The following is a 16664-nucleotide window of genomic DNA, read 5'->3' on the forward strand; positions in this document are numbered from 1 at the left end:
ACGGGTAGAGCCCTGCTGCCACCTGGTGGCCAGAGCTCACCATTTCCTTCAGGGCACAGCAGTGAGGCTCCTGGATGTGTGACCCATGAGCTGTCACACTGACTGTTCCATTTACTACTCCCACCCACCACCCTGTGAGACCAGGAGTTGGGCCCATTTTACAGATGAGAAGACAGAAAAGACAAGTTCAGAAATTACGATAAGAACACATGAGGGGCGCCTGGCCGGCTCAGTCGGTTGAGCGTCCAACTTCCGCTCAGGTCATGATCTCACGGTTTGTGGGTTCAAGTCCCATGTCAGGCTTTGCGTTGACAGCATGGAGCCCGCTTCGGATTCTGTCTCCTCTGCGCCTCCCCCACTCTCTCTGTCTCTCTCTCTCTCAAAAATAAATGTTTAAAAATTAAAAAACAAACAAAAACAGACAAGCAAGGTGAGATGAATGGACTGTTCGGGTTACCTGCTCTTCCTGATTGATGTTGCCAAAGTGGAATCCAATTTTTTCCATAACCCCCGTCCAGGGTACTTTAGGCTCTGCCCTGTCATGACAGGCCCTACAGTGACCTCCATGCTGGAAGCTAGGTCCCGGTGGAGGGAGCCAGGGACTCCTTGGGATAAACCAGGACTCAACAATGAGTACTTTTGGGGCTGAGTGGAGAGGACAGGGCAGGCTGGGGGGCCTCACCAAATTTCTTCACATGCAGAAACCATGATTAAGTGCACTTGCTACTTGCCTGTGGTCAAGGAGACCTTGAACTCAGGAGTCCTGAGGCCGAGCAAAAGGGAAAGAGAGGCCTTATCAGGCCCAGGAGCTTTTCACACCACCACGCTAGCTCCCCAGGCCTGAGAGGGCCTCTCTTTCCCTTTCATGTCCCCCAATCCCACTTATCCCACAGAGCCCGGCCCCTGCCCTGCATCCTCCAGGAAGCCTCCCTGGGCACCTCAGCCCCCCACTCCCCCAGATCTCCCTCCTATCTGAGCACCTGCAAGCCTGGTCCATAGGACCCCTCTGACGGCATCCTGCCCTGTGGTACCAGGTAACAGCCTGATGCCTGTACGTCCTGCTTCTCCAGCTGGCCGGGAGATCGAGTCCCTGGAGGCAGGGCCTCCCAGCCCCTCTGGGATGTTTATGTAAGCAGTACGCATGGAAAATCTATTACTTGAGCAGTGTGACAGGACCTTGGGGAAATTCCAGAATGCACTAGAGCTTGTATCCTTAAATACAACCCTGGGTATGTCACTCCTCTACTTCAATCCCTTCGGTGGCTCCCCATTGCCTTCAGAACACAGCCCAGAGCTCCTTCTCACGCTGCCCTCTCTCAGCCGTCTCCCACGACACCTACCACGCCTCCACACACGCTGTGTCCTAGCTCTACAGCCTTTCAGGTCCCCGATGAAACGTGCTCATGCTTGCCCCTGGGCCTTGGCATGTGCCCTCCCTCCCACCTTCACCCAAGTTACCCATCAAGCCTCAGCTCGGACAGCGCCTCTTTCAGGAAGCCTTCCTGAGCTGCCAAGTCTCAGGGGTGACCCCTCCGCTGGCACTTGCTACTGCCCCACCTGAACACTTACACTGCACGGTAACTGACTACTGATTTGTCTGTCTCCCTCCCCAGACCGTGGGCTTCGGGAGGACAGGGCCCCCATCCGTCTGACTTCTCGCCGGATCCCAGCAGCTGAGGCCAACTCCTGGAGGCACCAAGGGGTGGGTGTTAGACACTCATTAAACGAACCCAGGAGCAGATGAGGCGCCATTTTTATGAACAGCAGGTATCCAGTGAGCACAGATCACACTGTGGCATCCGACTATCCAATGGGTAGAGTCCCACAAACCCCAGAGACATTTTCATCGGTGAAGTCCTTTATTCTCAGCAGGTCACATCACTGATTCACCAAGCCAGACCTCCATATCGTACGCGAGAATTCATTCATCTTCCCTTGACATTGTAATCTTATCCTCATGTTCAAAACTGGGTTTGGGCCCAAAAGGTTAAGGAGGATCCACTCTGTCGCAGGGAGCAAGGGCTACCCTCGTGAATCAGTCTTGTTTGGTTCACAGGCAAGTAACCTTAGCAAGTTTAATAGGTGAGAGCCCACCATGAAATAAATAAGACACAGTGTAATGGATCTAGGCATTTGGGGGGGGAAAGGCACATTACCCAGAGTCCCCTGGAGAAAGCTCAGGCCGTTCTCTCTCTCTCTCGACATGCAATTTCTTACCTGTCAGTGACTTTTAATCTCATCCTCTTATCTACAAGACACCACAACCCATGTGCTACTGAACACATTTTCATTTTCCCCTCGCGAGATAGATTTGGTTCCAAGTGTATTTCAGGTTTCTCCCTTACGCCTCCAAGAACATCCACTTTTGTTCAGGTCCCTGTTAATGGCACTTAATAAATATACATTCTGGGACCCGACAGAACAGGCTGTCCTATTTCAAGCCACCTCTACAGCCGCCCATTCCAAACATCTGAGCTAGGACAAAGCTCCGATGGGGTACATCCTAGCTTATAGCCTGTGGCCACTTCTGACAGCACACCCCTCTCGTCCACCCCTGAGTGTCTCGTCCAGCCCCGATGGCACACCAGAAGCACCTCGGGAGCTTTCTGAGTTCCTGAGGCCCTGGCCACACCCCAGATGAATTCCATTAGAATCTCTGGGTGGGATCCTGGCATCAGTCACAGCTGAAAGTTGCCCAGGGACCACAGCAAGTAGCCAAGTTGAGAAGCCCTGAGCTAGGATTCCAGCCCACGGCAGATTCTCGGTAGTGAGGAACACACAAATGCATTTTCTATTTTATTATCTGCTCCCCTAGGCTTCCTGTTGGTACTAGAAACCTGAGCAGGAAAGAGAAAGGAAAATGAGCCGAGAGCATCTTACAGAGTGGATTTCGTGCTGGGAAAGGGCCAGCGGGGACTGAGTTTCTCTTGCATTATGCATCTTCTGCTTTCACAAGCTGAGGGGTGAGGTGCAGACTCTCACACAGGCATGCATATTTCTCAAATGCCCTCCCCAAACCAGAGCTAACGGCGTTAGGCCCTACAGTTATAATAACATGGAGATGTTCTTGGAAATAAGCCAAAACTGCCACCAGTTTTTACACACATTCTAACTTGGGTTCGTTCCAAAATTGATCATTTGCATTAAAGATCACGCTGGACCATCTCCTTCTTTGGACCTTGAGATTTATCTTAGCCAAAGTGACAACCCAGAGATGATGATTCAACAGTGGCTGCACCCCAAATTGCCCCAGTGGGCCAGTCTTCCTTGAACAGGAACTGTTTTTCAATTTCCAGGTTCAAGAAAGGGTTGACAATGGGTTTGATCTCACCAAGTTCAAGAGACTGACTGGCTGCCTAGAATGCAGTGTTGAGAAGGATCCTGAAGTAGACCCTGGGTTTATGGAAAAGGCCGCCACATTGATTGACAATGTCTGGCCCGGGCCCAGGGAATGGGGAGCGGAACGCTCCTAGCTGCAGCTGGGTCAGGTGATGCTGGGCACATCCTGCTACCAAAGGCAATTTACATTTATACCACACTTCGCAATTTACAAGCAGCTTCCCAACCTTAGCCTCAGCTCATTCTCACCACAACCCTGTGAGTTGGATCTTCGTGGCGGGGAGGGAAAAACAGGTTGTGTCCTGTGTCTAAGGCTCCACGGCCAACTGACTTCACATTCACTGCTGCCTCCAGGCCCTGAAACCACCAGGGATTCCCCCTGGCTCCCAACTTCCAGAAACTGGAAACCAAGCCATGCCTAAGCTCCCCCACCCACCAGGCTTTTGACCACTTGCTACACAGAGTTGCCTCTGCCATTTGCATAGCCTTTTGCTCCCTAATCCAGCGAACACAAGGCAGTGTGCAACAGTCTCACAGGCCCCACCTAACACGCTTTCAAAGTCCCTCCCTTCCCCGGAACAGCCTCACAATTTGCCTAAACACATTCCAGAACTGTGACGTGGCCACGCCCATTCCCAGGCCAGGCCAACGGTCTCCTGAGAACCTTCCCACGGGCCCCACACGGCCTGGCTTCCCTGCTCGAGAGGGCTCCCAGGGGTTCGATGCCCAGGATAGCTCAGCTCCCAGCGTGGAGAAATAAAAGACGACCGGTCAGCTGTGGTGTCTCCTGATGCCACATGAAGGAAGCGAACCGTCAGGGCAGGTCATCCTGGACCTCTCCAGTGTGTCCCCGTAACCCCATCGCACGCAGATACCCTTCACCTGGGTGACCCACTCCCATGGGCAGGGCTGGATGAAAGCACAGGTAAGATTGGCCATAAGCTACAGCAAGTCCTTATCAATCTGACCTGCCATCCAGGCTGTTGTGACTTCAGATGGGAACCACCTTCTTTGCAGGCATAACAGTGGTTCTGCCTGGAGCCTTCCAAGCTCACCCAAGCCAAGCCGGGTACTCTGCAAGGTCCACCCACCTCTCTGGCTGCCCTTCACCCAACCTTGGCCTGATCCCCCCCTTCCAGCCCCGCCTTCTCTTGGCTTCTGTTCCTTCGCAGGATCACGGCATCTAAGCCTCCCCATCCCTTGGCAACACGGGCTCCAAGGAGGGCACCCTAAGAGGGCAGACTCCAGCCCCACGGAGCTGGGCTTGGGGCCCTGGCCAGGAAGCTGGAAGGCACATATCCTCTCTGCCCGTTCACTTCCACGAGGCTCCATTCTGGGTTCCCCTTCTTATCCTGGGCCTCCAGAACAGTCACCAGCTGGCCTGCCTGCAGACTCACTTCATGGCTGCTTCTGGCCACGAAGGGGTACGCTGCCACCACCTGAAACACATGGAAAGTGACACAGAAATGGTTGGGGGGGTGGGGGGAGGGGAGGAGACAGACAGACTCCACCCAGAGAGGCTGTTCGTCCTGCTCCCTCCCACCCGACTCAGTCCCCACTGCTGGGCTGTCACCACCTCCCAAGGACATCCTGTGTGCTACAGATGAAGGCTACCTCTGCTACTTCCGCCACCAATACCCACTATGTGGCAGGTTCCGTCCCAGCACTTTACCTCGTGTTGATGCTCACAATTATATAATCCCAGTTGGCCCATTTTTCAGATACGGAAGTTGAGACTCCGAGGGGTCAAACAACTTATTCAGAAATCACATGGCAATGAAGCCAGGCCTGTCTGGCCTCAGCCCACTGCTGCCATCTCACGGACTAGAGGGCATGGCCTTCTCTGCCTCATCACCTCCCCCCCACCCCACCCTGTCTAAAGGTGTCATCTGCTCAGGCCCATTTCCCAGCTTGGAGTACAGAAAAGAGGTTGGGTGACTTGGTCATGTTTTCGGGAAAAGCACTGAGCTGGAGGAAAAACTGGAGGGAAGGGCATTTATCAGGCAAATATTTCACCTCCCTGGCCTCAGTTTCATCATCTGCAAAATGGACGTGATATTATCCTCCCCGCCTGGTGGCTGTGGGAATTTAATGAATGATGAAGGCCCGTGCCTGGTACACAGTAAGGGCTCAGTAAATGCAGGCTGCTCTGATTATTTTTACCGTTCCTACTGTTACTGTGGCCAAGCCTCAGAACAATCAGGAGCAAGGGAAGACTGGGAGGACCCCACATGTGTGGACCCATGAACAGGGAGGCAGCTGATGTGTCTGGGAAGATGGACCCAGAGACACTGCCCACCCTGGGTGGAGCAGGGACTCAACTGGGGGGCCAGGCCCTCTCGTGAGATCCTCGTGGGTCCTTTGCTGATAGGTGGGAACGTCCTGCAGGAGGCAGGCTTGATGCACTAATTCTGGCTGGTGCTCCAGGCACTGGCCCTTGGAGCCTTCCCAGGGACGCGCCACAAGCCGCAAACGTCAGATTCCACAGGCTTCCGTGCAGCCCCCACACGGCCCACTTCAGGCTCGTCTCTGGTCCGAGACACCCCCTGGCTATTCACTGCAAGCCTCTGGGTCCCCACCCCTTGTCCCCCCAGGCCCTTTCTGCTGCTCAGCTGTCACCTGTGAAGCTCCTCCTTTCTAAATGGGAGCGTGGCCTCCCTTTACTGAGGTTCACATATGCCCTCCCGGCTTTCCTATCCCATCCAGCCCTCACGGTGACCCCACTGAGCTGCTCTCCCTCCAGAACTCTGTCCCAGCAAAGTCAAACCCTTCCATGGCTTCCCATCACTGTCTTGTGTTTTGAGATATAAGTCAAATACCGTGACAGTCATCTTTCTAAAGCGTACAATGCAATCGTTCTTAATATGTTCAGAGGCTGAGCAACCCTCACTACTGATTCCAGAACATTTTCATCACCTCATAAAGAAACCCCATACCAGACAGCAGCACGTCCCATCCCCCAACCGCAGCCCCTGCCAGCCGCTGATCCACTTAGTGTCTCTGCATTTGCCGGTTCTGGACTTTTCATATAAGCGGAATCACACAGCACGTGGCCTCTCGTATCACACTGAATGTGGTGGCAGGTATTGGCACCTCCTTTTTTATGGCTGAATAATAATTAACTGGACGGATATGCCATATTGTGTTTACCCATTCATCTACTGGTGGACATTTCACTTGTTTCTAATTTTTGGCAGTTATGGATAGTGCTGCAGTGAACGTGCATGTACGTTTCCCATTGCTTTTATGTAAAGGCTGACACCCTCACCAAGACCACCAGGCCCTGCTGGCCTGGCCCTGCCCACCTCTCTAGCAGCGCCTCACCCCTGCCCTCCTCTTTCCGGACCACACCTGCTTTAGTCAGTTCCTCACGAGCCCCTGTCTGGGCCTCTGCATTCCCGGAGCACGCTTTCTGGGGAGCTCTTCCCCTCCACATCCCAGCACACCCCCTTCAGCCAATCAGTCCCCGCTCACCCTTCAAGTCTGAGAAAAAGCATCATTTTTCTGAGAAAAGCCTTTCCTGAACCTCTCCCATACCTGGGGCCCTGGCATGTATCACTGCTTTAACTTCACAATTATCCACATGATTATTTTATTACTTGCTCAGATTATAAATCTGAGGAAGGCAAGGACCAGGATTTACTTGTGCTCATTATTAGGTCTCTCCTCTAGCACACTGCCTGGCAAATATTGAATGAATGAATGAACGAACGAATGAATGAATCCCACTTGTCCTGCTGATAGGGAGCAAGGGGTTGCTGATGTGGCAGGGATGGGGGTTTCCTTCTTCCAGGTCCATTCCTGACCAGGACACCGGTGTGGCCACTGACCAAGGCCCTGGCCTCATGGGACGGTAGCCTCTTGGAACAGGAGGAAAATGAAAGCCCCACTCCAGGTGGCCATGCAGAGACAGATCCCACCCCTCTCCCAGACTCACCTGGGTCACTGTTGGGACGGAGGGGACTGGGGCTGGGCTGGGCTCTGGTGTAAGATGATGGGAGTCCTTGGGAGGCTGCACCTGCTCTTTGACCTCCTCCTGACCGGGGATGACACGGTACAGCTCCAGCTTCCCAGCTGGCACGTACCCTCGATGCCCTACAGGACATGCAGAATGTTATCAGGCTGCGGACCGCCCTCCCCACCCTTCAGGGGTAGAGGAAGTTACCACCATTTCACGGAAGTGAATACCTCCGACACAGCTCTCCAGCCCTAAAGAGGACCTGAAAAGGTCATGGCAGGAACCTCACAAAGCCATCCCCAACCCACTCCCACTCACTGTTTCCAGCCTCTACTTGCACACCCTCACTGACAGGGAGCTCATTCCCTACTGAGGCAGCCTACTCTGTTTTGAACAGCTTTGACAGAGATTAAAAAGTTCTTCCTGGGGCTGGTATGAAAACTGCTTTTCCGGTGCTGGGCCCACGGGTCCCCTCCGCCTCTAGCAGAGGCCCAGAGCAGGGCTGCTTCCTTACCCCAGGACGGCCTTTTCTAGGAGGCAGAAACTGCCTTTCCCTTCTCCAAGTGCCCCCAGTTCCTGCTCAGGAACAACTACTCCAGTGCCATTCCCGCTGCTATGGCTGTGCATGGTCAGCACTTCCCAAGGGCCCATGGGGTGCCAGAACTGGCATTCGATTGTCTAGCTTTCACATCCACCCTCCGGGTCAGTACTCTTGTCTCCATCTGATGGCTGAGCCAACACAGCTTAAGAGGCTCCGTAACTTCTCTGGGGTCACGCAGTTAGTAGAGTGGCAGGCTTGGGATCCCGGCTCCGTCCTCTTGACCCCAGGGGCCAGCTTGAACACCCAGGCGGCTGGGTCATGAAGAGTGCCCTTTCACGATTTCCGCTTGATTGTATCGTTTTCTTAAGTTTTTGATAGGCTCACTTTTTAAACCTTAGACCTGTTCTATCAATAATTTGAAGAAAATATCGGCTTCTGTACTGGTTCTAGTTTTTCTCAAACGCAGAAAAACATTTCAGTAACAATTACAATAAACAGTCTGAAGGGGAAAAGCTGTCTGTGGATCCCCACCGGGTCCTGTGTAACCCTCACCTCGTGGGTCACGTGCCCCTTTTTGGAAGACATTTCAGGCCATCCTGTCCTGGGTTCAAAGTGCCCCTCACCTCCTGCCCAGTTACACTGGGGTGCCCAGACCTGAGCAGCACACCCGAGGGCGGGACCAGTGCGCAGGAGACAGGACAACATCTCCCTCATTCTGGATGTCAGATGTCTCCAATGTGGCTGGGATCCAAGCGTCCCCTGTCTGCGAATCTACATCTTTCAGAGAGAGGCTGGAGTTCTCTCCATACATCTCTGTCTACCCCGGTGGTCTGTGAAGTCCCCAGGCAGGGTCCTTGTCTTCTCTGCACAGCGCTCAGCACACAGTAGGTGCTTGATAACGGACACAGCAACATGAGACTGCCTTCCTCTTGTTGGCATGTCACCTACCATACCAGCTGGCTGTGCCCCAAGCCCTGCATTTTCCCCTGTGCCAATCCCCATCCTGGGTTTGCACAACCAGGCTCTGGCCCACACTAGTGCCCGGATCTCCCCGCTGGTTCCTGTTGGGTGGTTTTCCCAGAGGAAGGGGAAGAGCCCACGAAGTCCCACGTACCCCCAGTGTCCACCAGCCAGCGGCTGCTGTTGCCTTTGGTGTCCTTGTTTTGAAGGAGAGCCACAATCTGGCCCCGCAGCAGCGTCAGGTCCAGAGTCCCAGCCCCACTGATGTTGCTTGTCACCTGGTACAGCTTCTCCGGGCCATATCTGCTTAGCAGCGCCTGCACCTGGCGTTCAGCCCCTGGAAGGAGCGGCTAGGGGGAGGGAGGGAGGGACAGACAGAGACACAGGGGCCAGAGTTGGCGTGTCAAAGCCGGTGTGGTGTTTGCCCACGTGCCGACGGCCAGGGGACCTGGGCTGATCCAACCTCTGCTGCCGACAGGCATCCCAGCCGGGCAACAGTCTCCTCGCCAACAGATGGCTGGACCACAGGAAGAACATACACTCTTAGCAGCCGAAGGGATCTCAGAAAAAACAAAACAAAACAAAAAACCCTCTAATTTAACCCCTAAAACCCCTCTAGGTCTACACTTCTGGGATTTTCTAAAATCCTAATTCGGGTTCTGAAATTTCTCAGTTACAGCACTCTAGGACTGGGCCCTACACTCTGGCCCCAGCCTCAAGCTGAATCATCCCACAGGAAAAAGCCCGGCAGGGCTCTTAGCAGGGCTGTGAGCTTCCCACGGCCACCTGACCTTCCTCGTGTGGCTGCTGTGACAGCCAGCACAGGGTGACACGCACAGACCCTCCCTCACGTGCGAAGGAAGGGAGTGCTATCTTTTATTCCACAAGTGTTCATTGAGCACCTACTGTTTCCAAGGCCCAGGAAGCCTTGTGAATGGGGTAGTGGGAACACAGAAGACAGCTCTGCCCTGATGCGAACTGCCACCCAGCTGGGAAGAATGACTCAGTGGCACTGTCCGCCCATCCAACGGCCTCCTGGCACTGCCTTTGTTTTCTTGCTCATGGTTTCCAGAAGTATCAGCAAGAAGGGACTCGGGGACGACTGTCCCCTTTTTGAAAAACAAAGGAGAAGTTTAAGGTGTTCCATATAGGTCTACCATATACTCTCTGACTATGTATCATATTCTATATGGTTATTTCTGGGAGAGGAGGTGTTGGTGTAGGGAAAACACGCAGAGGTGCCCTTCAGGGGCATTTGGGCACAGACTCTGCCATTAGCCCTACTCCAGAGGGTTCGTTAGTCAGGATCGAGAACCAGGAGGACCTGGTGTTTCTAAATAGGCCCTTAAATGGAAGTGGAGACAGGGTGGCTTTCCCCGCCGCGCCCCCCCCCCCCACCCCCGCCCCAGAATGCTGGTATTAACCCGAGTATAAAAGCCAGTGGTGTAGAAACATTTGCCTCCTTTCTCAAGTCTGAGAGAGGCCCTAGGAAGAGAACAGCAGTATTCCCTGGAGGAGCCGAGGGGAGCCAGGGAAAAATATCACCAGGAGTGATGGGACAGAAGCACTCCTGGGTGACCACCTTGCTTCTGTGGGTTCTGCACCCTCAGGCAGAGAAGTCTGGAATGCATTGGGGCAGTGTGGGCGGTGGGGCAGAAACAAAGGTGGAAAAGAAGGGGCTTCCCTTCTCTTCTACTGACTTGCAACACATACTGGGGTTATGATGTTCCCATTCGTTTTCTCTTTTTTGTTTCTCTGTGTCTTCTTTCTACAATCAGCTTGGGATGCTTTTCCGATAACAACGTTATTGTGTCTTAAGTAGAAAGAGAGAGGAGGCTCCCACGCCCCGGGACCCATACGAGTGCCTGCTCTGTGATTTTCTGCACCTTCCTCTCCCCGCATAGCAGGGCCCCTGCCACACCCCCCTTGAGACCTCTGCTGGGGCAGTGTCAGCGTAGGGGAGGAAGTGGGGACGGCTGTGGCCCAATCAGGAGTCAGCACCCCTCGGAACGGCCATGCATCTCTGATGGTCTTTGACCTTCTCTGCACTCCAGCCACGTGCCCAGGCCACCTGTATGGGTGTGCTCTGCTGGGCTCCTTTACTTGTCCCTCTGTGTCCCCTTCTCCCTTCTGGGGAATCCTGGTACTGTCTCCTGACCCTTAATTTCGCAATTCCACGTACGACTGAGCACTCAGTTTCAATTTCCTCAAATCCAGGCCCGTCCTCCTCTGGGGACTCTTTCTCCTTTAGCTACTTCAGCTCTGTTTACAAAACAGGCTACCTAGGGGCACCTGGATGGCTTAGTCGGTTAAGCATCTGACTTCGGCTCAGGTCATGATCTCATGGTTTGTGAGTCCGAGCCCCTCGTCGGGCTCTGTGCTGACAGCTCAGAGCATGGAGCCTGCTTCCGATTCTGTCTCTGTCTCTCTGCCCCTCCCCTACTCGCTCTCTGTCTCTCTCTCTCTCTCAAGTATAAAACATAAAAAAAAAATTTTTTTTAAACAAAATAGATTATCTGTGTATCTCCTTCAAGTGGACTGGAAGGTACCCTTTCCTTATATTTTAGAGAAAAATATTTTACAAAAAAAAAAAAAAAAGCTGCACCCCACTGGCAGGTGAAGGACCGAACGGTCTACGGGACAAGGAGGGACACTTACCTGTATGGTGGGAGGTGGCAGCACTTTCTCAAAGTTCTCTTGAAAGGAGCGAAGCTGGTGACCAGTCTGGCCCAGCACATCCTCCACCAGCTTCCTGAAGGCTGGCTCAGAGAGGTGGTGGTGAGGCAGCTGGGTGGGGCAGACACTGTCATCAGAGCACGCTCTGGAGAAAGGGGACAGAAGGACTCTGGCAGCCTACACTCCAGCCCCGATGTGTTACGATGGGTCTTTCTATCTTTGTCGGCTGCCATTTTTGCCTGCCTTCAAGAAAGCATCCCTCTGGGAGGGTCTCGCGGGATTGCCCACCGTGGTACTGCAGCCACATGGCTGGCAGGCACGGCCACCCTTCTCCCATCCACCGTGATCAGCCCACGGACTGGACAAGCAGCCCGCGCAAGGCTCAGAGGAGTCCTCCCGCAGATTTAGTATGTGAAGGCTGAGAACGACAGAATAACGTTTCCCCTAGCTTCTGAGATGTGAAGCTGTCTCTCCCACCGTGCAGAAAAAGGGTCTGCCTGAGAATGAAGCCAACCCGGAGAGGGACACAGAGCCAGGAGGGGGAGCGAGAGTCAGAGCCCCGACAACACTATCTGTACTGAATGCAGCCTGCCCGGGGTTCATCCCCTCCGGCACCTCCCAGTTATGCAAGTCACGACGCTGTTCTTTAGGCCTAAACTGGGTTGGAGCCCAAGGAGTTCTGAGTAATGCTCCACGCTGAGCCCCTGGCCCTGCTAGCCATCTCCAGCATTCTCACCACACGACCTAGGAATGAGTTAGACCCCACAGCTAACAGAGACATGTCCTCTCTCTGCTTGTCACCAAACTCACTGCTCTTGGCTCTGACTTAGAGCCCTTCCCCTGCCCCCCAGGATGCGGACAGACTGAGGCTCCACCATGCAAGCCTTTCTTGGGCTCCACAGGACCGGTCCAGGGGGAGGGGCCATGGGCCACAGACAGGAAGCGGGCACCAATCACTGACAGGCCCAACCAGGAAATGTCCCCTTTCAGCTTTTATAAAGCTGACCTTCCCGCTCTTGGCACCCTGTAATACTCCCCAGCCCCACACATCCCGGTCTGAACACCAGGGGCCTGGCAGCCTTGGAGGGAAAACTAGAGGGCGGGAAGAGAGTGACAAGATCATCTAATCAGATTTACCCTCTGCCTTCAGGAAAGAGAAATGCTTCTTTTTGCAGATGGTTCAGGCTTAATTAAATTCAAAAAGAGTGTCTGATAGAACTCTGTATTAAATGCTTGGAAGGCCAAAAAGAATAAAGCCTACAGTCCCAGCCCTCCTCAATAAGGGGAAATAGCTTCATCCAGCAGCCCAGCAGAAGGCAGGCTCTGCTAAGTGCTTCACAGGGCACATCCGAAGGGCTGGTGGAGGGCAGAGGACGGTGAGATGGGCTCTCCCAGCCGGGAGAGGGGATTCGGAGGGCTTCATGGAGAGACTTGTTCATCCTTCACATGTTTGGGGAGTTCCCGCCATACGCCAGGCACTGTGGAAGGCATGGGGGACGATGGGGTAGGGGTGTTCCAGGCCAAGGAAGGAGTCGGTGCAAAGGGCCGTGGTCACACTCAGAAGAGGTGTGCTGGAAGGGGCTGCGAGGGTGCAGTGAGGCACAGAGCCTCCAGAGAGGTGGAGCATGTGTGATTTAGAGGAAATTTCATGCAACAAAATGCATGGGGGTTTGCATCCTGCTATCAGCGGGGTGGCCTTGGGCAAGCCATTTAACCCCTCCGTGCCCGGGGCTTCCTTTTGGAATGAGGACAATAACACCACCTACTCTACAGGGCCAATGTGAGGATTAGGTGAGACAATACACGGAAGGTACTCACTAAGTGCTCACAAGGAGGCGGCTGCTAGAAGAATAGTAGCAGCAGAACGAGGCTTGGGACATTCACTCTTGATTGTGTAGAAGGGTCCTGGCCTCTTTCACCAAAGTCTAATACACCCCAAGGCCTGGCCCCAAGGTCTGCTATTTTCCCAGCAGAGCCTCTTCCGCTTCTGAATCCCAGAGCCCAGGAATGGCCTGAAGTCCCAGTTCTACCCTTGTTTACATGATCTGATTCCATTAATGGAAGGAGAACCGGCATCAGAGAGATCCAGAAGGTCCCCGTGGGCTCCTCCCAAGCACCTGATGGCGTGTTTGGAAGGCCCCATCTCATTCCATCCCAGCCCCCGCAAACAGCTGACTGAAGGGGCCAAGAGGCCTTGCCTGGCTATCCTACAGAGGCCTTACCTGGGCCAAGCTGCCCTCTGCCCTCTGCAGCACTTGCTTTGCAAGGTCCCTCTGGAGGTCCACGAACGTGTGCAAGATCTGGCCCAGCCACCGCATGGCCAGCTGGTTAAGCTGGGGGAGTTCAGCCACCAACAGGGAGTTGAGGGCCTGGTACGTGTGCCGGGCCTCCTGCTCCTCGTACGTCACGCTGCCCACCTCCAACAGCTTCTCTTCCACCCTCTCGAAGTCCAGTAGTTTGTCCAGACGCTTCTTGACCAGGTTCTGAGGGCCACTCAAGGCTTTAGCGAGGCTGCACAATGGCTGCCATACCAGGCCTTCCAGCCGCTGCTTCTGTGGGGAGAGGTGAGCTGGGGGCTGGGCAAGGAAGTGGCAGAGGACAGGCACCTGGGAGAAGGGGTTTTGGAGGCAGGTAGGACTGGGCTCTAGTCCCGCCCCCACAGACTAGCCATGACCTCTTGCGTGTTATGTAACTTTCCTGGGCCTCCACGTGCCCATCTGAAAAACGGGGACGGTGCACATACGAGCTTAGCAGAGTGCCGGGCGCTTCCCAGCATCTGTGCACAGGTCTGAAAAGATCTTGTATAGAGTGGTGATCGCAAACACAATCTTTGGGGGCTCATATCCCAACTTGCCATTGACCATCTGAGTCACTTCGGGAAGTCACTTTCTCTGAGCCTCCAGCTCTCATCTGCAGAATGGGGCTCTTAATAGCATCGACCCCGTGAGCCACGTTGTGAAGATTAAATGCGATGAAGACTGTAAAGGGCTCAGCAGCTTATGTGCCTGGCAGACAGCAAGGCACAACAAACATTAGCGGGGGCTATTTTTATCAGTAAAATGCATTAATAATAATCCCTGCCCTGCTGACAACTCTGGGCGGTTGCGGATGTGACAATCGTGTAAAGGTCCTGACTTCTAAATATTCTTCTTTTTCTTCTTCTTCTTTTTTTTTTTTTAAGTAATCTCTACACCCAACGTGGAGCTCGAACTCCCAACCGCGAGATCAAGAGCTGCATGTTCTACCGATGGAGCCCACGAGGCGCCCCCTAAATATCGTTCCTAATAGGCTCTGCTGCCTGCCTGAAAAGCAAGGGGAAAGGAGAGGCTGCACTCACAAAGTCTGGGAAGGCCTGGAGCTGGAGGTCTCCCATCAGGCTGCAGTACTGCACCACCGGCCCCCCAGGGATGTCCAGCTCGGATTCCTGCGGCCTGAAGCGGAGGAAAGCCTGGACCCCGAGCAAAGGAGAGACAGTCAGTCATGGCCCATCACAGCCATCTCACGCCTGTATCCCCAACCCCCAACTCTACCCTCAAAGAGACTGTCCAGGCTCTCTGCACACCCACCGTGACAGGGAAGCACACAGCCTAGTCAATCCTTGCACAACTTGGGTGATTAGAAAGTTCTTCCTTGGACTGAACCAACCTCTCCCTATTCCAGCGCTTTCCAAACTTCATGCCTTTGCCGATCACCTTTGTGGTTTTACTGCCATGTGCATGTTCCACGCATTCTATTAACACTTGAAATCAACTAACCATGCCTATTTGTATCAAAGTATTTAAAAAAAAAACAACCCACTGATGACACTACCATAAGAGGAAAACCAGCCATCACTGCCATAAATAGGCATGTAAGAGTAATTGCAATAAAAACAACGTCGTTAAGTTCTGTCTGGACATCGTTGCCTACAGAAGGCTCCCAGCCCGAGATTTGCCCTGCCCATCTTTGTTTGTTTTTTTTAATGTTTATTTCTGAGAGAGACAGAGACAGAGCTTGAGCCGGGAAGGGGCAGAGAGAGAGGGAGACACAGAATCGGAAGCAGGCTCCAGGCTCCGAGCTTTCAGCACAGAGCCCGACGCAGGGCTCAAAGTCACAGACTGTTAAGATCATGGCCCGAGCCGAAGTCGGACGCCCAACCGACTGAGCCACCCAGGCGCCCCGCGCTCTGCCTGTGTTAAAGACACACAGGCAAAAGAAGGTTCTCCTGGACTGGGGATTACAAGAGGGAGTTGCGTGCTTGTTATGGGATTGCATGTCAATGCTGTGTCTGTCACATAAGCCTGAGTCTGGGGAAATGCAGCCGAATGCTTCCAAATATCTGTCCTACCTGCAGAGCCACATGTGTCTCTCATATGCCTCTCGTTTCTCTCTCATGGCCTCTCCATCCTTTTTCTTGAGAGCCTTCCGCGCCCAGCTCATTGTACTGTGACAGGATCCTGCTGCCGGATCCTTCCGCCGGGGGGCCCGGGATGGAGCAGGAATGAGCAGGGGGATCTGCCCCACGCAGAGGGAACTGTGGCCTCCCTCATTTTACACACTTCCCGTAAGGCCACCCCAAACCCCACTGTACGAAGAGCCTGTGATCATCTGACCAGACTGCTTTGCACCAATGGACATGACTGAGAGCGAAACCACAGGAAAGGGACAGAGTAGATGGAATGAGTCAGCATCAATAACAAAAGTGAAGGACTCTTTGGGCACGAGGCAAATGATGTGTCGGAAGGCATGCAAACTGGGGTTCCTGCAGGCTGAATTCAGCCTCTAGAAATATTTTTTCTTGGGCCTATACAGCATTTAAATTTTCATTTGTCGTTCACATGGACACATCAGGAGATTTTGTCTAAAAGTCTGAATTTTCAGTTGTTGTCTTTTTTTTCCCCCTAAAATCAGAACTGGCTACTCTGGGTCCACACTCCCAAACAGCAACAGCTTCCCTGAGCCAAGTAACAGCTACCCCTTTAGCTTGGAACCATCCGCCCATCCAGTCAGTCAAATTCTAAATATTATTATGTATTTAACGTTCCTGAAAAGTCTCATAAATAGCCTGTTAGATATTAAGCCTTGAACACCTGCACATTTCACTCGGTAATATTACCTGCCTGACTCCTTCAGGCACCTGAGTCTGTCACCTGCTCTAGGTGCCAGAATGGCAGGGTCCCTCTAGAGGGCTCGGACGCCAGTGAATTTTAA

The 16664-nt window shown here is 53.5% G+C and overlaps 1 protein-coding gene across 3 annotated transcripts in view; it reads right to left on the reverse strand.

The window, feature by feature from the left end:
- Window positions 1–2061: 2061 nt before the first annotated feature.
- ARHGEF37 (Rho guanine nucleotide exchange factor 37) overlaps window positions 2062–16664 on the reverse strand; it is a 54511-nt gene continuing 39908 nt past the window's right edge. For 2 of the 3 annotated variants that reach the window (XM_042949473.1, XM_042949481.1), the window contains exons 8-12: window positions 14812–14922; window positions 13697–14026; window positions 11457–11585; window positions 8953–9148; window positions 6697–7434 (exon numbers count right to left, since the gene is read on the reverse strand). In XM_042949473.1, the coding sequence (XP_042805407.1) occupies window positions 6995–7434; window positions 8953–9148; window positions 11457–11585; window positions 13697–14026; window positions 14812–14922 (1206 nt within the window). In that variant the 3' untranslated portion in view covers window positions 6697–6994. Of the gene's footprint in view, window positions 4779–6696; window positions 7435–8952; window positions 9149–11456; window positions 11586–13696; window positions 14027–14811; window positions 14923–16664 lie in introns of those variants that run through there. The other variant, XM_042949490.1, reaches the window with a different exon arrangement.

Source organism: Panthera leo, chromosome A1, assembly GCF_018350215.1.
Source record: "Panthera leo isolate Ple1 chromosome A1, P.leo_Ple1_pat1.1, whole genome shotgun sequence".
In the NCBI taxonomy this organism is placed as follows: domain Eukaryota; kingdom Metazoa; phylum Chordata; class Mammalia; order Carnivora; family Felidae; genus Panthera; species Panthera leo.